This window comes from Triturus cristatus, chromosome 12 (assembly GCF_964204655.1).
Source record: "Triturus cristatus chromosome 12, aTriCri1.1, whole genome shotgun sequence".
Taxonomy (NCBI): domain Eukaryota; kingdom Metazoa; phylum Chordata; class Amphibia; order Caudata; family Salamandridae; genus Triturus; species Triturus cristatus.
The window spans coordinates 102,686,947-102,709,903 of record NC_140595.1 but is presented as its reverse complement, the minus strand read 5'-3'; the positions used below and the strand labels follow the sequence as shown (position 1 = coordinate 102,709,903).

The 22,957-nt window shown below is 44.5% G+C and overlaps 1 protein-coding gene across 1 annotated transcript in view; it reads right to left on the bottom strand.

Moving 5' to 3' along the window:
• The window catches only part of LOC146772748 (rho guanine nucleotide exchange factor 11-like), a 249,882-nt gene that overhangs the window by 38,965 nt on the left and 187,960 nt on the right, over positions 1-22,957 (bottom strand). Inside the window, 1 exon segment of the mRNA XM_085637026.1 lies at positions 20,903-20,967. Within this exon segment, the coding sequence (XP_085493152.1) occupies positions 20,903-20,967 (65 nt within the window).

Genomic DNA, 22,957 nt, shown 5'->3' with positions numbered 1-22,957 from the left:
TGAAATCACCTGGGGATGTATTATGTAAAGGGCACACTTTTCCTGTTTGTGCCCCATGCACCTGTTTTAAGATATGCCAGGCACAAACAGGGATTGTTGGCCCTATTTCATGGAATGTGCTGCCCCCAGCACAGCCCGTGAACTCAAGCTGTTCTCTGGGTAGCACATTTATGTGAAAAATGGAGCGGCTGCTTTCAAGCCTCTCCGTATTTCACAGTACAGGCGGCACCTGACAGTACTTTGAAGGTGGGATAGAGATCCTCTTGCAGGCGGGTGCAGTCAATGACTGCACCCGCCTGCAAAGGGATGTCTAGAGAGTCCATAGTACCCCTTTCCCTCTCCAGAAGGCTGATAGTGTGCCACCTTTTAGGTGGGGCACTGTCAGTGCACCTCCCGAGAGCTTCTTTGCCTCTGCACCTGCGTCTGTAATTCAGCCCGGGCGCAGAGGCAAAGAGATTCCATCATTTTCATTGGGCACACCCCCATGCAAATGAGGGAATGCCCCCTGAAGATAGTGCTGTCACTTTATGTGCGCCAGCGCTATCGATATTACAGAAGGGGCCGCACAAGCGTCTGCGACCCCCTCTATAATGCCAAAGTGCCCCGGGGCACGCAAAGCTGGTGCAAATGCCCGTTTCACCCTGACGGCACCTTCTATAATACATCCCCTGGAGTTCACTGAAATGACGACCTGATGTACTCACATTGAAGAAGAGGGTCTTCAGAGTCAGGAGATGCAGTGAGCAACTATACATCAGCCCGAAAGACGTACACTTGAGAAATGTCAAGACATTTTTAAGGTCCCACTGAGACACCACAACGGCTTTGGAAGGAACTTGTGTCAAACCTTGAATAAATCTCATCACAATAGGTGATTTAAACAAGGACAGTTGACCCAGTAAATGTAGAAAGGCCCAACGCAATGTTTAATTGCACCCACTCCAAGTCTTTGTTAAAAGATAAAAATAAACAAAAGCACGTCTTACAGGTTCGCTTGTAAGTGATCAGTCTTACAAACCCCACACCAGGCCACAAAGTTATCCCAGTGCCTGGCATAGAAGTACTTTGCGGAAGTTCACTTGGTGGAAAGGATGGCATCCACCACTTCAAGTGAGAGATCACAGGTAGTCAGTTGCTGCTTTTCAATCTCCATGCATGTAGGTGTAGATGATACTGCTCTGTGCTGCGACAAAACAACCTCACAAAGCGGTGTCCTGATCGGAGGACAGACGCTCATGCCCAAATGTTCCAGGTACTACACTCCCCTGGCTCAATTGAGAGCCACTAGGATTACTTGTGTTCGGTTGTAATTGATCTGCACAGAACTTGAGGCAGGAGAGGCAGAGGATGGAAAGCGTAGGTGTCTCTCTCCTGTTTCATTCCATCCAGAATGCATCTCCTAACTAGTCATCACAGAGAAAATGTAATGTACAAAACGTTTAACAATTTGCATTCTTGGATGTGACCAAAAGATCTAGCGAAGGTTCTCCCCACAGTCTGAAGATGCCCTCTGCCTCCTCGAAATGAAGACTCCACTTGTGCTACCTACTCAGCCCGTCTGCTCTGGCAGTCAGGGACCCTGCCAGGTGTTCACAATTAGATAAATGTCTCGGTGCTCCAACCAACCTCAGAGGTGCAAAACATCCTGGCACAAGACCCAGGACCCAACTCTGTCCTGCTTGTGACAATACCACATGGTAGTGATGTTCTCCATGAGAATCTGCACAAGCTTCCACTTGATTTATGGTAGGAAGGCCTTCAGAGCTATGTGAATGGTCCTCAACTCCAATAGATTGATGTGGAGCCAGGCTTTTGTAGGAGACCAGAGTCCACTGATTCCCATCTCCACTATATGACCTACCCGGGCCCCGGTAGGGATGTGTCAGTCACTTCTGAGTAAAGGAAGGGAAAGGCACCTGCTGCTGGACCAATTGCATTTGAGCTTCTACCACTGCAGATCGTGAGCAGTCTCCTCCAAGATCTGCCATATTTTGTCGATGCAGGGCCCACTGTTTTTTCAGATAACATTGCAGAGCCTGCATGTGCCACCGTGCACAGCTGACAAGAAAGACGAAGTAGGCTAAGAAGCCAAGTAGTCTCAGAGCTGCTATAACTTTGACCCAGGGTAGAGGCTGAATCATCAAGATCTTAGCTCAAATATCCTGGATGCACTTCAGCAAAGAGAAGGCTTGAAACTGCAAAATAGCTCAAATTAATGGATGGCTCTGTTAAAGAGCCATGAACGACTTTGGCTTGTTAATACTTATCCCCAACAATGAAAGGTGGTTTGCAATTGCCTAAAGGTGGACTACACCTAACATTGGTAAGCCTGCCTTCAACAGCCAGTCATTGAGGGAGGGGCAGATTTGTAACCCTAACCTCCAGAGGTGAACAGCAACCACCACCATTGATTTTGTGAACACCTGAGGGGTGCTGTTGAGGCCACTGAGGGACACAGCAAACTGAAAATGCTTCTGGCCTATCCTCAAGCTCAAATAAGGTTTTGGGACTGAAGCATGGGTATATGAAAATACGCTTCCTGCAGGTTAGAGGACACATTCAATTCCCTGGGTAAGGGCAGTTCGAATTTGTCCTTCCACAGGAAGTCATTCAGAGGCAAAAGGTCCAAAATAGACATGAGACTCCCTTCATTTTTTGAAACATGGAAATAGCCAGAGTAACAACTATCTTCTTTTTCGTGTCCAGTTCCCTTCTCAATAGCTCTCACCTTCTGCAGCAGAATGGACAGGTGCTCTTTTGAAATTCACTCTGATGTGGGGAGAATATTTGGCAGGGAAAATGAATAAATAGGAAGGGCATAACTATTCTGACAATTTGCAAGACCCTCCTGTCAGACATGATGGATCACCACCTTGGTAGGAAATGGTGGATTGTGCCCCCCACCAACGGTTTGGAGGCTACTGCAGCTGGAGAAGAGGATTGGGAGGACTGATGCCCCTGCTGACCTCTGCGCTATCTACCAGACCTGTATCCATGGCCTTGAAGGACTTGGGTGACTGCTGTACTAGTTTTGGGGACCGTCTATGCTTATACACCAGCCATCCAGAACAGCTTTTTAACTTTTTGAATTGGTGTAGAAACTGGTTTTCAGGGTTCAACCACCTCAAGGGATGCCGCTCGAATGTGCTCTCCTGTTAGACGTCCAAGGCAGAATCTGCTGTGTTACCGAAAAAGTGGGACACATCAACATGGCAAACACAACAAGATTATGAACTGAGTGCTGAAAATTTTCAGCCACTCACCCCCAATCAAGAGATCTGGGTTGCTCACTATGCCATCCCAGTTCAAACCCAATCATATGCAAATCAGTTTTGAGGCTGCTCCTCATGGGAACAGTCCAGCCCTAACTGCCAGGCCAGGTCCTTCCTGGACTGGAAACAGGCATCCTGGGACCGGCTTCGGGTTTCACCCCATATCAGTTAGGCTAGCTTCAATCCAGTGGCACAGCAAGTAAGGGAGCCACGTCTGGGCATTCCCTTGGCCACTTAGGGCGAACATAGCAAACACAAAAAGATGATGGACGGAGTGCTGAAACTGTTCAACCACTCTCCTTCAGTCAAGAGATCTGGGTTGAATCCATTGCTCTTTTGCCCACCATGCCACCCCAGTTCAAACCCAGCCTTATGCAAATCAGTCTTGACTCTGCTCCTCATGTGAACAGTTCAGCCCGAACTGCCATGGCCAGGTCCTTCCTAGACATCAACAGGCATATTATTAGGGGAGTCCTGTATATTATCGGAATATCCTGTGGAACACCTCCACAAGTATTTACGAAAAACAAACAGCATGTATTGACTGCAATACTTGAATGTCAGAGTAGCGCAGCCGCCAGAGCTGCCGACTCAGGAGCTGGGGATCCAGGTTCGAGTGTCTGCATCGGGGCAACATCTTCTGATTTTTGCCAAACACTTAATCTCCCTGTACCCATAGACAGCACCAGGATACCCTTACAGGTGATAAGTCACGCTATAAAAATCTAAAAAGAAATGCTGGAGGAAGACATATGCTATACAAATACCTCAATCCTCTTAGAATCTGTATTCACAGGAGTGGTTAGCAATGAGTTGGGATTTACTTTACCGGTTGATTTTCACTAAGAAAATCAGGGTCACAGGTGCCATTCTGTGATGCTTGGCTCACTGCCTTTTCACTGGTTAACGGGAACTGGCCTCAACCAAGTGTCCATCAAGATATCAGTGTGGGCCTCATTAAAGAGAACAAGGGCTGAGGAGCAGCTGGCCTTGGCTGTGAAATCTGTCAGAATGTTCTTTTGATGTGAACTAAAGGCAGCTGTAAATCCTATCCCTCAGCTCTCCCTCTGACCTTCACTGCAAATGAGGCACTTTATTCTGTTTGTGGCCCAAGTGGTGAATGAAGCCCTACCTCAGGAGAGGTGTCGAGCCCACTGGCAACTTGCAAATCTGTGTAGAAGGAATCATCTGTGCAGTGAAGGGGGAGAAATCGTCCCCATCATCATCATCATCCACATCCTGGGGTGTCCTTTGTTCGGCACAGGCTCAGAGTCAGAACCATAATAGAATGGAGTTTTTGCAGATGTGTATGAAATGGCAGAAGCATAGGTCAGAATCAGGGTGCGTAGTGTTCAGGTGTGCTTTTGCAGTTTCTTAGCGTGACATTGGTCGAGATTGAGCGGAAGTCAGTTCGATGTCAGACGTCAATATCAGAAGAGGGTTGTGTTCCGGTACTGGTGGAAACAGAACTAGACTCTATGTCGAAAGGACTGACTCTGATTTCCCGGTACCCTCCGTTTAATACTAATTTATATAGGAGTGGTCCTGAAGAAGGTGGTTAAAAAGTTAGTAACCCACCGAAACGTGTGTCGACATTAAGGAAATCCAGCTGGTAACATAATCATGGATAACTAAAGAGGGATTCTTCAATGCATGATTCACACGAAGAAAAGTGTATGCCATTAAAGCTGGATACAGAATGGGTGTGAAGTATGCATGTAGTAGTATGCTTGGGTAGGTGGTGATGAGATGTGAAGTAGTTGTGGTGTCAAGTGGATCACAGCACGGGGTGTCTATGTTAATATTATATACAACTCACCTCATGTTGAAGTGATAAAATGATGAATTACATAGAATAATATTGTGCACTATGCCAAATTGATGAAATGATGAATTGTATACCATAATATAGCAATATAAGAAAAAAGTGGGGAAAAAGGAAAGTATTTGTATAAATTGGTTTAACTTTTGATAAAATGAACATAAAAATAAAAAAATTAATGTTTTTAAAATTAATTTAAAAAAAAATGTATTGTGATAATGGGGAGCCCGGCGAGCTTTTATAGCCACCAGTAAATTAGACATAGGTCGAGTGGGAGTGCTCTCGTAGCTCATATTATTATTGCATCTTGTGCTTGCAAAGATACAGCTCCATCTCCCAGTTTCAAATCCCCTTGGGTCCTGAGCCCACTCACCAAAGACAAACCTCACTGAGGTATGTGACCAAAATTGTTTTTTGCAGATACAGCAGGGTTTGAAACCTGTTCTTTTGGATGGGGACATGGTTCCCTAGCAAACTGGACTTTGTTTTAATTGTCATAGCAGAACCGAAAAAATGAGGAGCCTAGCCCTGGAACTGCTTTGAAAGGTACAGAAAGATAGAAAGAAATTGACGTCAGTGCGCCAGGCTGATACTTGTATGTGGCTCCGCTCCTACATTTCCGTGAAGTTTGGAGCTGCACAACACCACATAGGGCTGTGGTTCCCAAACTATTCTGACCCGTGGCTCCCTTGACCAGTTGGCTGTTGTTCGCGGCTCCCCATTACATTAAGTTTGGTTGGCGTAGAGTAGGGGAATGTTACATGGCTAGATGGGTCTCTGCTTAGAGACCATATCCTCAATCAAGAGGTGTCTTTAAATCTGGATCTGACAGTGCACTGGAGACCTGTCCTGGATAAAGAGAAACTGCATTGTTTACATTGTCACTACAGGAACGTTTTAGGTCAGGCATTATCCAACACCTTTCTTTTTAATAAACAAAATATATATGATATACATAATTTCAGAGGCTTTCTGTCATCCCTGTTCATACATTATTAGCCTACTGTGGTCTCATTAACATTTTGCTCTTGCACAGTGTGCACTGCTGAATAATAGGTAGCCCCCTTTAGTGTCGACTGTATGGTGTCCTTTTAAATAACATTTTAAAAGATATGTTTTGATTTGGAATTTCCACTAGGTTGTATTAATTTCCATTTTTCAAATGGAATTGTTTCTTTCCGAGGAGCGGGCACTCAGTGCTGGTGCAGGCAGGTGTCAAGAGCTCAAACAGTTCCCACTTGCAGCACAAACGCCCTCCTCCTTAAACTGGAGGAGCAGAATCTCAACAGCTGCAACACTCACTTCAAACAAGTCTCACACTTGCCTCCTTCCCATCTAGAGGCTTTGTGATTGTACACCTTCGTGCACTATTGGCTGATCACTGCTCATGTTGAGATGCTGGGCGCCACACCCTTAAATGTCTGTTTCAGAAGGGGAAACCGACAGATTACAGGAAATTGCAGAGCCTTACTTTGTTCACAACAGCAGCGATTTCAACCATGTTCTTGTGTGACCTGCATCCGTTGTGCAATGACAGGACATGAACAAGCTTTGATTAGTTACTTAGCTTTACTTATCTTTAATGCAGCCTCCAGCAGTTTGTCTGCCTCCGTCACTGAGGCAGAACATTAGTTTAGCTCCTGTTCGCTCAAACATGGTTCACAAAACTGTGATTTGCTGCTGCAAGGATATCCAGCTGTTCAGAGAGGCTGGACGAAAACTCACCAGAGAATGTAGTTTTCTCTTGTAGCCTGATGTTTCTGCTGCTTCCAAGTCTTGAAGCGTGTGCTCATACTCACATCTAGTGGCTGTTATAAGAACTGCAGTTTGTTGAAACAACCTGATAAGCTTCACTGCTGAACAATAAGGTATGCAGCATTAATAGTTTTGTAGTGACTGACATAGGGGCATGCGGGACCTCTGCTTAAGGAACCTTTACAGATGCGGTCAGATTCCTGGCAAGTGTTCATAAGTAACAGTACGGCTGTTCAGGCTGTTTTCGAACGAAAATCATTCACTTTGGGATAGAAAGCTGAAAGTTGGAACAGACTTTCGTCTTTGTAATAGTAATGTTAGGGGTCGTGTCTTGAACTTGGCTAGTACCAACATTGTGCATTGTGTTTCCGCATAGTAAGTGTTTCCGCATATTTTATTAAATATACACCAATAGAATTATACAGTGCTTCTCAGTGCAACATTCCCAGTCTAATTTTGTATAATTGTTGTCGTTCGTGTTTATTTTGTTGGTGATAATCTTTAAATGCTCAGTTTAATCTTTCTCATTTATTCTGAAATCACATACTACTGTCAACAAACTTTGTTTGGCTTTTTAAATCGATAAAGGCCATAAAAACATGCTTTTGTTGAAATCTGCTGTCTGCAGTTGAAGGTACCCGTGTCCTGCAAAGAGCTGAGCTCATTTACATGTGAGCCGGTGACAGGCGTCTATGCACGTCCCCTATCACCCCCCCCCCCCAACTGAGCCCTATAAATAGATCTCCAGCGCCATGTGACACGCTGGCTCTCGTCCTCCTAATCTTCACTTACCTGATTTCTCGTCTTGGCGCTGCCGCGTTGCAGATTTCATCCAATTGGTTTTCGGACCCGATCCTACTGTTCGAGTGAGCTTTGGTTGCCAAGCCAGCAGGACATCTCCCTCCTCTGAATCCGATTCGTCTGGGGAATCTACCCTCCCAGAAACAACGAAAGGAAAAGTAGTAAGGTATTGATTGCAGCATACTCCCGTTTGCAGAGACAGAGCGTGGAATTCAGATACAGGTATTTCTATTTATTTAACATTTTAAAAGACAGTGAACAGTGCGCAAAACACATGAAGGTACTTTTGTTTTCATTCCCCATTTCTTGGGCATTGAAAGACTTCAAGAGGGAGAGACTCATCTCCAAGCTGTTCTCAATATTTGTTTAATCTTGAGACTTTGGACTTCAATTCCTGCAATCTTATTAAGAGTTTATATTTAGCATTCAGACGCATTTTTTTTGAGTAAGTGTGACATAAGGCATTAAAAGATTTGTATTAGTGAACGTGTGACTATATGCATTTCACGTAATTCATGTTGTTTTACTACAGAAATCTATATACATTGTTGCAGACATTTTTCTCCAGATGCTAGAGAGTGACTATAAGGCTTCTTGTGAATTACGCAATATACAAAAAGAAAGGTATAGTTTTATGCACCGTGTTTAATGTTTAAACAACTGAATTCAATGTGTAAGTAGGTGTTAGCTAATGTTGTTTATTGTATTTAGATGCCAAAAATCAGAAAGTCAATACGGTCCACAGAGTAACTGACTAGATTGCAGTCCGCGCCAAAGAAGTTCCCTGGTCCAAAGGAAGAAGTGTGTTTGTTTTCTTTTTTTATTATTTTGTCCCATTTTCCCCCTTCCCCAGGAAGTCTATTCTTGTCAAGCTGTGTTTTGAGTACATCCGAACAGGTATAGAGTTTCTGGGGTATAGAGAACAATCGTCTCATCTCTCAAATTGAACATCCTGGATTTCAGGTGAGTGGAGACTTGACAAGTAATCATATAACAGCGAGACTCTAAGTGGATCTTGCCTATGACGTCATAAAATGGCCACCAAAATCACATAGAACACTTTTAAATTCAAATCTGTTATAAATTTGATGTAAATATTCATAATTATTGACATGTATCAACATTTATTCATATGTGTTAATATGTTCCTTTCTTTTTTTCATCTTCAATGAGTCTTCTGTAGTGCCTGAAAATTAGTTCCAAGCTAAAACAATACCTAATTGCAACACCCACAGCCAGAGGTCAAGCTGTCCAGCATAATGATCTTGTTGCTACAAATTGGAGGAGAGTGGTGATCTGTTCAATCTCGGCAGCAACAAAGTTATGCCTGCTACAGTTATCACATCAGTGAAAACAGCACATGAAATTGGTAGAGCGCAATATAACTCCAATTTTCATGAGGTGTTGCAAATGTGTTCAAAGCCCATTACAGATACCGTACCAAGGAACAAACTTCAATTATTCAGCACCAGCCTGCACAAAACTTCTGAGTCCAAAGACAAACTATCCTTGGTAAAAAGTATTTGAAATCTGTTTTCTAGATTATAGATAGGGTGTCAGACAAGATTTTTTCAAGCATGAGAATCAGTCTTTTCGGCCATCTATATCTGTGAATGGAAAACCCAAACAAGGACAGAAGTTGCAGCTATTGGACAGCGTTGCCGAAAGTACCAATATATACAACACTGCTCCAGAGGTGGATGTAAATATATTAAATGGTACAGCTATCGAAAGTATGCTAATTACAAGTCTTGTAAAACATTTGATTACCCTTTAAAATATTTTATACCCTACATAGATACTCAAGCAAGGAATGTAAAATGATTGGATCTTGTGTGGGATATATATAGATTACTGAAAGCATCAAGCAAAGTGTTAGAGAAAAAAGAGGTGAGGGTCTTCGCAAGCGAGTTGAATCTAACACTCCTGTAGCCAAAGATTGGCATAGTTTCTTTAGATGAGGCAAAAATAAAACAGAGGTTTTTGGTTTACTGAGTGGACATGTGCAACTTATTACCATCGAAGGGAAGCAAGTAATTGTCACCTGTCAGGGTGAAGTTCCAAGTTACACACTAATTATGAATTTCGAAATGATATCGCCTTGCAATCATGAGAAAGTTGACGCATAAGTTTTGTTTCATTCTTTCCGTGCAGCAACTGAAGTTCATTCCGAAATAATGATTCGTACAGTAGATACCGATGTAGTAGTTCTTGCGATTGCTATTTTTAAAAATATTGAATGTCAACAATTGTGTTTAGCATTTGGTACAGAAAAATGTTTTGCTACATACCAGCTCACGGTAATGCAGAAAGCTTAGGAATTGATATATGTGATTCTCTGCCCCTTTTCCATGCTGCTACTGGTTGCGACACCATGTCGGCTTTTCATGAGAGAGGGAAGAAAGCAGCTTATGACACCTGGATGGCACTTTCTTCTGCTGCTCCCATATTTCAATTTCTGTCCGATCGACCAAGTCCTGTTGATCCTGTTCACTTTGGAAATGTTGAGGGATTCATTGTACTAATGTATAGCCACAGTTGTCCATTGCATGAAGTAAATGGTGCCCGCTAATTCATGTTTTAAAGTGGAAGCAGAACTATTGAAAACATCCCACCTACACAATATGCTCTTCTTCAATGATCTGCAAACAAAGGGGGGCATGTTTGGGGTCAGACTTTAGTGCTCATGCATGAATTGTCAAATTAAATGAATGGACTGGAAGCAGATTGATGGAGTAATAGTACCACATTGGACAACGCATGTTTTTACATCGCATGCCATCACAACGCATTTTTCGAAACTACATTTACAACGCATTCCATTACATCGCATTATACCATTACAACGCATACCATTACAATGCATATCATTACATTGCATTTAAGGTAAGTGTTGGATAGTGTAGGGGTAAAAATTACTATTCCCACTCCAGTGAGTGCAACAGTAGGGTAAGTGTTGGATAGTGTAGGGGTAAAAAATACTATTCCAACTCCAATGAGTGCAACAGTAGGGTAAGTGTTGGATAGAGTAGGGGTAAAAATTACTATTCCCACTCCAATGAGTGCAACAGTAGGGTAAGTGTTGGATAGAGTAGGGGTAAAAATTACTATTACCACTCCAGTGAGTGCAACAGTAGGGTAAATGTTGGATAGTGTAGGGGTAAAAACTATGCGTTGTAATGGTATGCGTTGTAATGGAATGTGTTGTAGTGACATGTGTTGTAATGACATGCGTTGTAGTGACATGCGATGTAATGGCATGCGATGTAAAGGATGTTGCGATGCAATGACTGCGTTGTAAAGGTAGTGCGATGTAATGACTGCGTTGGAAAGGTTGTTTCCCCCTCCACGTGCCCTTGCCTCGGCGGACGACTAAGTGAGCGCTGAAAGGTCTCCCAGGGGGACACAATACCTTTGAACGCTTGACAAGTGCTCCGTGCGGGCCCATGTTGAGCATTGGAGGCGGTGCGGAGGGCCACCATTGCAAGCGCTTGCTGAATATCCTCCCACTGATGCCTCTGAGTGCGGCGCTGTGACTAGACCCGCCGGAGGCCTCTCTTCAGTAAGACCTCTGCTGCCCCACTGTTCAGCCCGTGATCCTGGAGGAACTAGGTGCTGATTTTAGCAATTGACGTGCAGCTGAGGTGCGAGAACAGTGGAGAGTTGCCTCAGCTGCCCAGACATTAGAACCTAGCACAATATCCCACTGCCACAGCTCTGATTTCATAAACAGCGCAGCTTGTGTAAAATGTGATTGCCGGGTTGGATGTGAGATCCTGACTGCACTGCTTATCGCCGGATTCTGAAACTACACAAGTGAATAGAGTCATTCCTTGGAGTTTATGCTGTACATGCATGCTGGCTGCTGCTCCCCTTGTAACAACGTTGCCCGCTACATACAGTTGTGCGATCCAGCGCCCAGTGAGGACTGGTGCTCACCATTAGGTTGCACACTGATGTGACTGTACTGCTCATCTCCTGGCTCTAAACGTGCGCAGGTTAATAAATTCACTCCTTGGATTCTATACTGTACATGCATGCTGGTTGCTGCTCCTCTTGTAACAATGTACCCACAGCTTACCGTTGAGCACTCCAGGGCCCAGTGAGGATTGGTGATCACCATTAGGCTGCACACTGCTGTAACACTTAAGAGGGCAGGCATGGGGAAAACAGACAGAGGAAAATCCCGGCTCAACTTTGAATTGCGTGCGCCAGGCAGATCGCAGCAGAAAGCTACCTCAGATTCAGAGCTGGGTGCCATTACTGAACACTCAACGTCACTCGAAACAACGCTTCTAGCCATGCAAATAAGTCTCCAGTCTATCGATGGAAAAATTGATGCGCTTAATATCAGGATGGACCTTATGTCGGTAAAACTAGATAAACACGTCACCAGGTTAGGCGAAGCTAAAAAATGCATCTCGGACGCTGAGGATAACTTAGAAGTGACCACCAAGACTCTCGACATGGAAAAGGTGCTCGCCATCATTCAAGCTAAGAATGAGTACCTTGATGCCTGATCCTGACATAACAAATTACGAATCACTGGCCTGCCGGAATCAACCAACACAAGGAGACTGGAATCCTGTGTTGAGATGATGCTACATGAGATTTTTGGGGCAGAGCACCTTGGCGGCTCACCCCCCCCACCCCACGGAGCCTCACCAAGACCGATTATCACCCGTCTGTTGAACTACAGGGATCGAGACTCAGTACTGCGCATGTCCAGGGAACAGGGCACCATAAACTACCAAGGAAATAATCTGGCCTTCTATCCGGACTTCATTGCCGCAGTCCAAGCAGCAAGGAAGGAGTGCCAATCGGTGAAGAAGCTACTGCTGGCGGAGAGTGTTCCATAAGCTGTGCTCTACCCGGCCTGCGCATTGGTGCGGAGGGGAAGTTCAGGATCTTCACTAGCCCTAAAGCGGCCATGGATTATGCTAAAGCCCTAAGGCGTCGCAGTCAAGAAAAATCTGGCACACTAGAAGAAGAGGACTAATCCAGGATACACTAAGTCTACGGTTGCTCTGGCTGAGTGCTCATACTTTACATGCTGATACCACAAACCCATTGGTACTTGGCGGCATATGTATCAAGCAATTTTGTATTTGCAAACGCTGCGATTCGCAAGAAAACAGCGTTTGCGAATACAAAATCGCAAAACTCGATGTAAGAGCCTTTTTTGCATCGCACTAATAAGGAATCGCTAATTTTGCGATTCCTTCATTTTGCGTAAGCATTTAAGGAATCGCAAATTGCGATTCCTTAAATGCTATGTAACAAGCACCCAAGTTGTGCGATTTCTCCTTAAGAAATCGCACATTACCACCAACTTCAAGTTGGTGGTATTTAGCGATTTCTTTAAAAAATGCACTTTTTGGCATTTTTCTAGGTGCCATGTGACGCACATTCATGCCCTTATGGCATGTATGTGCGCCATATGCGCACACATGCTCATTTCAGGGGTGCATCAGGGGGTCATCATGACATCCATGCACCTTTGAAATTTTTCTGAATTTGCGATGATCAAATTGCGAATCACAATTTGAGAATGACTTCTCATTCATTCCTATGGGCCTCCTGGCCCATAGGAATGAATGGGAAGGTATTCCTTAATTGCGATTTCGCAATTTGCTAATCACAATTAAGGAATTTTAAGAATTCGCAAAATATGTGCGAATTTTTAAATACATCCCGTTTTGCAATTCTCAAATAGCGATTCTCAAAAAATCGCTATTAGAGAATCGCAAATATGGTTTTTGATACATATGACCCCATGTTCCCTCTTGCTCTGTGTATATACAAAAGGGGGTCACGCCCAGATGCCTCCCGATATCCTAATGGCTGTAAGTTAATTCAATTGTAACACACGCACCGTAGTTGATGCCGCAAGCAGGAACACATTTATGTCTTTTCCTCAGTTTAGATATCTACAAGAAGCGGGTAACTTCTTTACATTGTTCAGCCACCTCCCTTTTTACCTGGGAGGCTAAAGGTGCTCCTGCGCTCCCCCACGGGTGTACCGCACATCTAATGACTACTGTACCTTGTATTTGGTGGTTGTTGTTGTGTTTAAGTGATGGCATTAGTATGTTGGGGGTGCTGAAGTGGGTGGGGGTGGACATAGGAGGTGGAGTAACGGGGGACTGTTTTACATGGCTCAATGTGATCCTTTGATACCAATGTTGAACTATATTTCACTCCACTGTAAAGATGCAAAAAGCAGATTTCACGACGGTATAACATGACAGTGCTACTTAATGAGCAGATATCATGCATGACGTGGAATGCTCAAGGGCAGAATTCCCCCCCAAAAAATTAGACAAGTAATGGCCTATTTGGACAGAAATGATGTCAGGATAGTACTCCTGCAGGAGACGCACCTGACAAAGCACTATGAAACAAAAGTAGAGGCGCAGTGGGCGGGGTACAGGCTGGCGTCCTCCTACTCAACATATGCCAAAGGGGTGCTCACACTTGTAAAGAAAAATCTTCTGTTCACTTTGATTAAATCCTGCACGGATGATGTGGGACGATATGCTATAATACACGGCAAATTGGCTGGATCAGCTATAACCATAGTCAATGTATACGGATCCAACACTAACGAGCCTGGCTTTTTTGAGGGCATATTTAATGTATTACGGGACTGGCCTGGCGCTGAAATTATCTGGGGCGTGGAATTTAATACACATTTGGACCCTAGCAAAGACAAATCCAGTGGGTGTGGTGGCCATTCACCCAGAGCTGCTCAGGTTATAAACAATGGGATGGCTGAACTAGGTCTTGTAGACGCATGGAGAATACGTAACATTAATAGGCTGGTGGGAATGCACACCTCGATCGCACACGGCAGTAGGTCAAGGCTGGACTACTGGCTGGTGAGTGAGAGTACTAATGCATGGGTGTCCACAATAGACACGCTACCCAGAACACTGTCTGATCACAACCCCGTTAGAATCACACTATGAATCCTATTTAGCATCCCCCATCAGTTTACATGGCGGTTTTGATCAGAGGCGCTTCTTGATCCTCTATTCACCGAAACGATCAGGGAGGCTATAGTCAAATACTTTGATTTAAATAAAGAGTCGCTGAGCAGTGCTGCAACACTTTGGGAGGCCTTCAAGGTCACTATCAGGGGCAAACATATTGGCACAACAGCAGGCATACTTAAGGATCTCCGAGCCCAACTGTCCAGAGTGGAAAACACATTAGAGCAGCTTGAACGAGACTATGAGACTGTCCCATGCACGCAAACACTCGCCAGTATTAAAGATCTCATACTAGAGTATAACGAAGTGGTGGCTGGTGAGGTACGTTACCTATCTAAGAGACACGTGGCCCGTGCATATGGCGAGTGAGTCAGACCCAGATGAAATCTGACTTCCAAGATCAAACAAAGAACAGACCGTCAAATCATAACAAAATTCACAGACCACACAGGGGGATCACTGTTCCACATCAGCAATTGCGGCACATTCCGCACATGCTATGCAGAATTGTACACCTCCAAAAGGGTAACTGACTCCAAGGAGCTAGAAAATTACCTTGCAGATGTCGTGACCGCCTGGTTATCCGTAGGACACACAAATATCTCTGCCAACCGATTGAGGCCGCTGATATCTGCGAGGCAATTCGATCATTGCCTAACAAGAAAGCACCAGGGCCCGATGGCCTCACCTGTGAATTCTATGAGGAATTTGCAGATGAACTCACACCCGATATGTTGGGTATGTACAATGAAGCCTACGAGTCGGGAATACTGCTGCCATCGCTAAGAGAAGCCCTAATAATCACCTTGTTAAAAAAAAAAGGCAAACCGTCACACATCTGCGAATCGTATCGCCCATTGTCACTTATTAATACTGATGCAAAAGTGTTGGCAAAAGTCCTGACCACGATGCTCCAACCATTAGTGCCGATGTTAGTTCTCCCCGATCAATCTGGATTTATTCCAGACAGGTTCACATCACACAATTTGCAAACAATTTTCGCAATGTTCCATATACTTCACTCTAAGCTTCAGGCTGAGGCAGTGATGCTGGACACAGCCAAGGCTTTTGATTCCATCGAATGGGGGTATATGTTTCAAATACTTCAGCACATGGGGGTCCCTGAATTCTACAGTAGATGGATACGGTTACTGTATACTGGTCCAAGAGTGCGCGTCCGGGTTGACGGGCTAACATCAGAACCAATCAGGATCTGTAGAGGCACAAGACAGGGGTGCCCTCTATCACCGCTGCTCTTTTCCCTTATGCTGGAACCACTGGTCAGCGTCATCAGGCAACGGCATAGGGATGCGGCCCTTAGATTTGCCCATCGTCCGGTGAGCATATCACTTTATGCTGACGACATGTTGCTCTTTATCAGGGAACCGTAAACGTTCTTATCTCCAATCCTGCATGAGTATATTAGGTTTGAGCGCCTCTCGGGGATCAGCATCAATGGGAACAAATCGGTGAAAGTACCTCTGACCATGATTACTGCCCCTGCCTACTGCTCTGGAGTTTCCTCTTGAGTGGGGATCTGACCCAGCAAAACACCTGGGGATATGGATTGATCGCGACCCGGAAATGGTCATTAAGGAAAACTATGGCTCTGCCTGCACAGTATTGGAACAACAAGTAGACAGATGATCAAGGATGCCGCTATCATTGGCTGACCGCATACCCGTATCAAGATGACGGTCCTGCCCTGATTTCTATATCTATTTAGCAACATACCCATAAAATAGACTCACCAATTTCTTAAAACCATACAGTCACTATTGGTGAGGTTGGTATGGGGAGGCAAGCTTCCCCGTGTGAGCTGGGATACACTTATACTGGACTATGGTAAAGGTGGCTTTAGTGTCCCAGACATGTATCTGTACTATCTATGCACTCAAGCGCAGTTTTCATACTACTGGTACCAGCACCATGAATTCATTCCTCATGTAGCGGTTGAAGATGGGGATGCACACCCGATTCCAATAAGATGCATTCTGTCATACTCACACAGAGGTACCCCCATATAGGAAATCAATACAATAGATACCACGGTTGCAGCCTGGCAGGCACTGGGCCGGATAACGGCAAAGCTCCCACTATATGCCCCATGCTTCCATTAGATCGACATGCAGCACTATCGGTCACACAGGAGGCAGGAGCCATGCATGCCCTAAAATCAGTAGGCATAGACAAAATGCAAGTCCTCTACCCAAATAGTAGTTTCATCACAATAGATGGGTTGCAATATATACACAACATGTCACCGTTATTTTTATTCCAATTCCTACGACTTAAGAAAGCGATACAGGCATACTACCATACCTTTCCCGATGAACCACAGACATTGCAAACCTTAGAGACGCTCCTAGTAAGCCCCACATGGCAGAAACTGATTACCAAGCTATACAGGGCTGCAAGAGACGAGAAAGTTATTAGCACGGACAGAAGCCTTGATCGCTGGAATAATAGACTCCTCCCTCAGCTCACACAAAAGGAGTGGGACTATCGCTGTCAGGTAACTAGCGCATTCACGTCCAACGGTAACTTACGCATCATTCATTTTAAATTCTTGCACTAAGCATACAACACACCACTGAAGCTACATAAATATGGCCTTCGGCACAATGATACGTGCAAACGATGTGGGGCACAGGGGGCTGACTTCTGGCACCTTGCCTGGGAATGCAATCAGGTGGCTGGGGTCTGGGTGGAGGTGCTACACAGACTACAAACCATGACGACTATTACCCTGCATTGTACCTACAGGTGTGTCTGCTGTGCTACACTCCGGCTCCGAAAGGTCCAATTGGCAAGTTTATTGGAATTGCATTACTGTTGGCCAAGAGGAGGGTGGCGATGAGATGGGACAGTTCAGTTCCTCCGCTGCCGGACAATTGGATAAGGGATCTTGTGTACTGTAGGGAGAACCTAGAATTGTATGCAGAAGAACTCCCTGCCCCTTTTCAACCCAAAGACATTTGGGAGCCACTGTTGCAATATTTGAGATCTAAGGACCAACAAACATTATCAGAATGTGAAGATATAAAGCACTGTCTATCTGCATGTATTAATTGAATATCTGTACCGACAAATTTAATTGTGTTGGAGGCCAATTGGGCACTAAGACTGGATACCCACGGATTGTTTGTTTGAACTAGTTCTTTCAAAATGTATGACGTTAATGCTATACGCAATATGTGTTTCTGAAACTAATAAAAATAAAAATTAAAAAAATGTACCTTTTTGCCGCTTACTCGCCTGTACCCCCTCCGTAGTCCCTCCTTGCTCAGAGTTGGCCACAGGAAGCACAACCAGGCTCCCAGTCAGTCAATCACAATGCTGCAAGGCAGCATTGTGATTTGTCTGAGCACCGTTTTTCAGTGCTCAGACGCTGACTGGAGGCCTGAGCATGTTGTCCGCGTAGGCTGTGATGCAGCCTGCACGGAGAACATGCGAAGAGCGCACAACTGTTTTGGGCAGCCCAATAGGGCCGTCAAGCAGTCATTGCGCACTTTAGAAGGGTACACACACTCTTCCCCTGCCCATGCTCACCCAGGCAAATCTGTGGGTGAAAGTAAGAGAAAATAAAATGATAATACCGCGAGTTAATATCACTTTATTTTCTCTGTCTTTCACTGTAAAAAAGCAGTAGGGCGCTAATCCTCCACCTTAGCAGAGGATCAGCCACTGCCTGCCACCCAGTAAGAAAATGCCTGAGTGTGCCAGTGTGGCTGAGTACCACTAAAGGTAATCTAAAATGGCTTGGAGGCTAATTCTACAGGAGCGGAGGCCTGAGTGGAACCATAGTGTCTTGCATGTTGTTTGCTTGATCCCCGGCCATGAAAGGTATGGGGTGACTGCTGAGGTGTCTATACAGCAGCCCTCTGGAATAGCCTTTGAAGGGTTATGCTATTGATGAAACTGTCGGGCAGGGGCTAAAAGACATGGAATGCACTGTGGTACTGCTTTTTTTAAAGCACTGGTGGGCAGAAACAGACTTTTTTCAAAAGAGACAGGTCCCATAAAAATGCATCTCTATTAGATACACCTGCTTGTCTCAAGAAAATCCATATGTGGCAATGAGGCACCAAAATAGGGCCTACAATGCACCTCGATTAGTCAGTAGTATCCTGGCCAGCTCTAAGGATATATTTTACCGCATCCTGGCCGTCTTGAATGGTTTGAGCCAAAGAGTCTCAAAATTACACTGGCCCTGTCCCAAAAGAGTGTGTGTATAATGGCTTAGTAGGTAAAATGCATTGACTAAACACAATGCCAAGCTGGAGGAAGAGAGCATCTGATTACAGAACTTCTATATCCTTTTTGACTCCCTATCTGGAGAGGTTGTGTGGCATGCATTAGAGTTTGCTTTGCTGGTAGAAGCTTGAACCATTAAACTCTCTGGAGTTGGGTGCCGCATAAGAAAATCGGGGTTGCCTTGCGCTAGTCAGTAGTGACTGGCCACCTGCCTGTTGACAGGTGGGCAAAAGCAAGGCTCCATCCAAGTACACGTAAGGGTATCAATCAGGCATTTATTAAATGGAAGTAAGGTCTCAGTAGGGACTGGCCAAGGGTGCAAAACCTCAGTAAGTGCATTTGTCTTGACTTCAATTGAAGCCAGCTTTAGGTACAGGACCTCAGCTGAGCGTCTAATCCATACAACCAATAATTCACCCTCCTCAACATCATTGTGTGGGGGTAAATCATCCACATCATCACCGTCGCACTTATCAGTTTGATTAAAATATGAGTCAGAAATGTTTCAGGCTTTGCAAGAGGGACACTAATATGGGTAGCTCCAGGGATTCCCCTCAGATATTTACATCACATAACAGATCCGGAGGAGAGGTATGTGGTTCTGCATGGTATACTATATGGGAGGGAATTGAGAATTCTCTGTATATAGGCCCTCAATAATGTTTGTATCTCCTTCTTCCATGAGTTAATGACAGTGGGCGCGCCCCATTTGGGCGCGGGTATAATCGAAGCGGGCGACATGAATTGTGCGGTGGGTGGAACGTTGGATAGGTAACCCCCACACGCAAACACAAAGCTTCGGATGACGGAGACTTTGGAAGATCTCAGGGAGGGATTGCAGTTGAGGGATGTGTGGAGGGATTGCAACCCGAGTAAAATAACGTTTTCGTGTGTACGCCGGCAACAGGGACCTCCAGCGGGCTTGACTACTTCTTCCTGTCATTAGACCTCACTTCAGAGGTGGATGGGATAACGTACTTGCCTAGATATATCACAGATCATTCCCCAGTCTTGCTAAGTCTGTGGGGGTACCAGAATGTCTGGAAATACCCTCCTGGCGATTGTGTGCAGAGGTGTTCATGGACCCCCCCTTTGTTGCAGTGATCACTGAAACGCTGACTCGTTACTTTGAGGAGAACTGGGGATCGACCTCAAGTAGGGCAGTGGAATTGGAAACCATGAAGGTTGTCGTCTGGGGAGTCTCTATCAAGACAACCTATGGCGTGCGACAACTAGAATGTGGTATACAAAAGCAAGAGCTGGGGTTGTGCAGGTTGGAGGCTCATCTCCACACGAGTCCCCAGATTTTAGGGGAATGGGGAGCAGCCCGACAGGCCCTAGTAGAGACCTGAGCGATACCAAAAGGGATGGTGGACGGAGCATTTGAGCAAATCAAACACTCACCCCCAGTCAACTGATCTGGGTTTAATCCATAATCATTCTTTAGCTCACTCCACCACTCCAGTTCCGACATGGCCATATGCAAATCAGTCTGACCCTGTGCCTCATGGGAACAGTCCAGCCCGAACTGCCAAGCCATGTCTTCCCTGGACCGGAAACAAGCATCCTGGGACCGGTTTCAGGTTCATAACCCTCATCAGCCAGCCAACACCAACACCAGTTTCTGGCAGTCATGGCACAGTTTGAACCCTTTAGGCCTCGTTGGGGGGCACCATTCCCTTAGAAACAATAAATGATTTTTGAAAGAATGTGTGAAAACCAAAGAAAAGGGAGCAGAGCTCTAGATCCACAATTCAAGGCATTGAAAGAAAGAACAGACATTGTCACATGGGGTGGCATCTATATGTGGCTCCGCTCCATCACTTACTGCATGGGACAAGATCAAAACAGAGCTGCACAGCTTCATTTACCAGCACACCGGAGCATTGCTATGGCCTGGTGCCTGGCGAATAGTCTAATGGTGAGGAATATGCGGTTAGAAGTATCCATCAGAATTAATGTGCTTTAAAGATTCTCCATGCAACAGAACTCACCTAGAGGGACTTCTTCCATCTCTGACTCAGTGCAGCTTTCAGCAGAGACGTCAGGATTATTTATCGCCACGCTACAATGAGAAAAATATAATCAATGTTAATGGGATTAAAACACGCTTCCTTGTCTAGTGAAGCCCTTAAACAAAAATAGGCATAGGTAAAAGTTAATATATTAAAGAGTTTGGTACAAGTTGTGAACTGAAGCCTAGGATCCACAAATACAAATCAATAGAAGTGATCTCTTGACAAGGAGGTCATAATCTGCCAAAGGGCACACCGACGCTACTCAAAATTACAATTGCTACTTTTTCCTTTTTTCCACAATTCCACAATAAAAAATCCAATCAACATGCAATAAGGAATATCCTGCAGTCTAGTTTTGAACTTGGCTCCTTTTTTGCAAGTAGAATATTGTCTGGGCAGAGCAGGGAAATTCCTCCAAGCTGTAATGCAGCAGTTTTGAAAACATTTGACCATCCATCTAGCTATGCCAGCTTTTGAAAGAGCCTGACCTTTATGTGGCAGGGCAAAAGCAACATAAAGTTGTTGAGTTTTGCAAAAGAGCTCAGTTCTATCAATGTAATACATGAGAGCACACTTGACAGCAGGGGTGTGAAGGGCCCTCTCTGCCACAGAGTATGACTGTGCGAAGAAGCATGGGAGCTCAATGGTTTGAATGAGTTGGAATGGAGGAACCACTTTCAAAGGGAATTTAGGGTTGGTTCTAAGCCAATCCTGTCTTACTGAACCAGAACGAAAGGCTCTTCTAGGGTCTTCAATTGGCTAACATGCCTTAAAAATGTGATATCAGCAAGGAAAGCAACTTTTCAGGAAAGAAATTGTAATGGGCACAAATGTAGAGGTTCAAAAGAAAAGCTCATCATTCTGGTAAGGATAATGTTAATGTTCCGCACATGGTGAGGAGGTACCCTGGGTGGAATAACTTGTTTGAGTCCTTCCATGACGCCTTGATGACAGAGATTCTGAATAACGACAAGTGTTTCATATTCTTCATATAACTTTCAATGGCATCCAAGTGAAGACGTGTGCAAGTAAATGCAAGGGTCGATTGCTGAAGATGACGGAGGTAGCAGAGAATATATTGAACTGCAGGTTTAAGGAGATCTATTTGCTTGGGAATGCAGTAGACAAAAAATATTTTCCACTTCCAAATGACAAAATTGGTGGTAATGGACGATGTGAATGTTTTCCAGGCTGTAATTTTGGATATGGATGGGTACTATACACCAAATATTTGCATTGGTATTACCAGGTACAAGTTCCTTCAACAGAAACAAGGAAAAACAAATCAGTGGAAGAGTACATTGCAGAGGTAAAGAAATGACCTTTAGACTGAAAATTTGGTGTATTACAAGACAATTTCATCAGGGACCTGTTGGTGATGCACGCCAAGAATCTAGCCATTCAGGAGCATTTACGGGTCAGTGGTGATTTTGCGTTAAATGATGTGTTGGCAATTGTTAAAAAAACTGAGATGTCGAGTAGGTGTGCTAGGGTGTTAAAACAGAATGCAAAAGATTATGCCACTGTTCGAAATTGAGCATCTAAGTACAGTGTAAAAGATTCCAAATCCAAAGATCAAACCAGATGTTAACATTGTGACAGTAAAGAACATTTGGCATTTACCAAAAAATGTCCTGCTGCCATGCAAAAGTGTAGCAATTGTGGCATTGTAGGGCATTTTGTAAAAGTGTGCAGGAGAAGGAAAGAGTCTATTAAGTGTGTGAGTGAGCCAGTAAGTAAGGAAGATAAGAAAACTTCTGAAGGTGACAACGAGCAGTGTCACAATGTAGCGAGTCTGTGTAGAAGCCTTGTTTTGAATGTTGATGGTAAATCTCACAGACCTAAATTTGAGTGCTGGATGACTGTTGTTGATGTATCCTTAAAAATGTATGCAGATTCTGGGTCCCCATAAACTATAATCAACGAGGAGCTGCAGAGAGAAAAAATTGTCAACAAAGTTGGAGGGGTCCTCAGGGTTAAAGTGGAGAACGTATTGACATGATTGGATTTAGGTGGTTTAATTTGAGATTCAAGAAT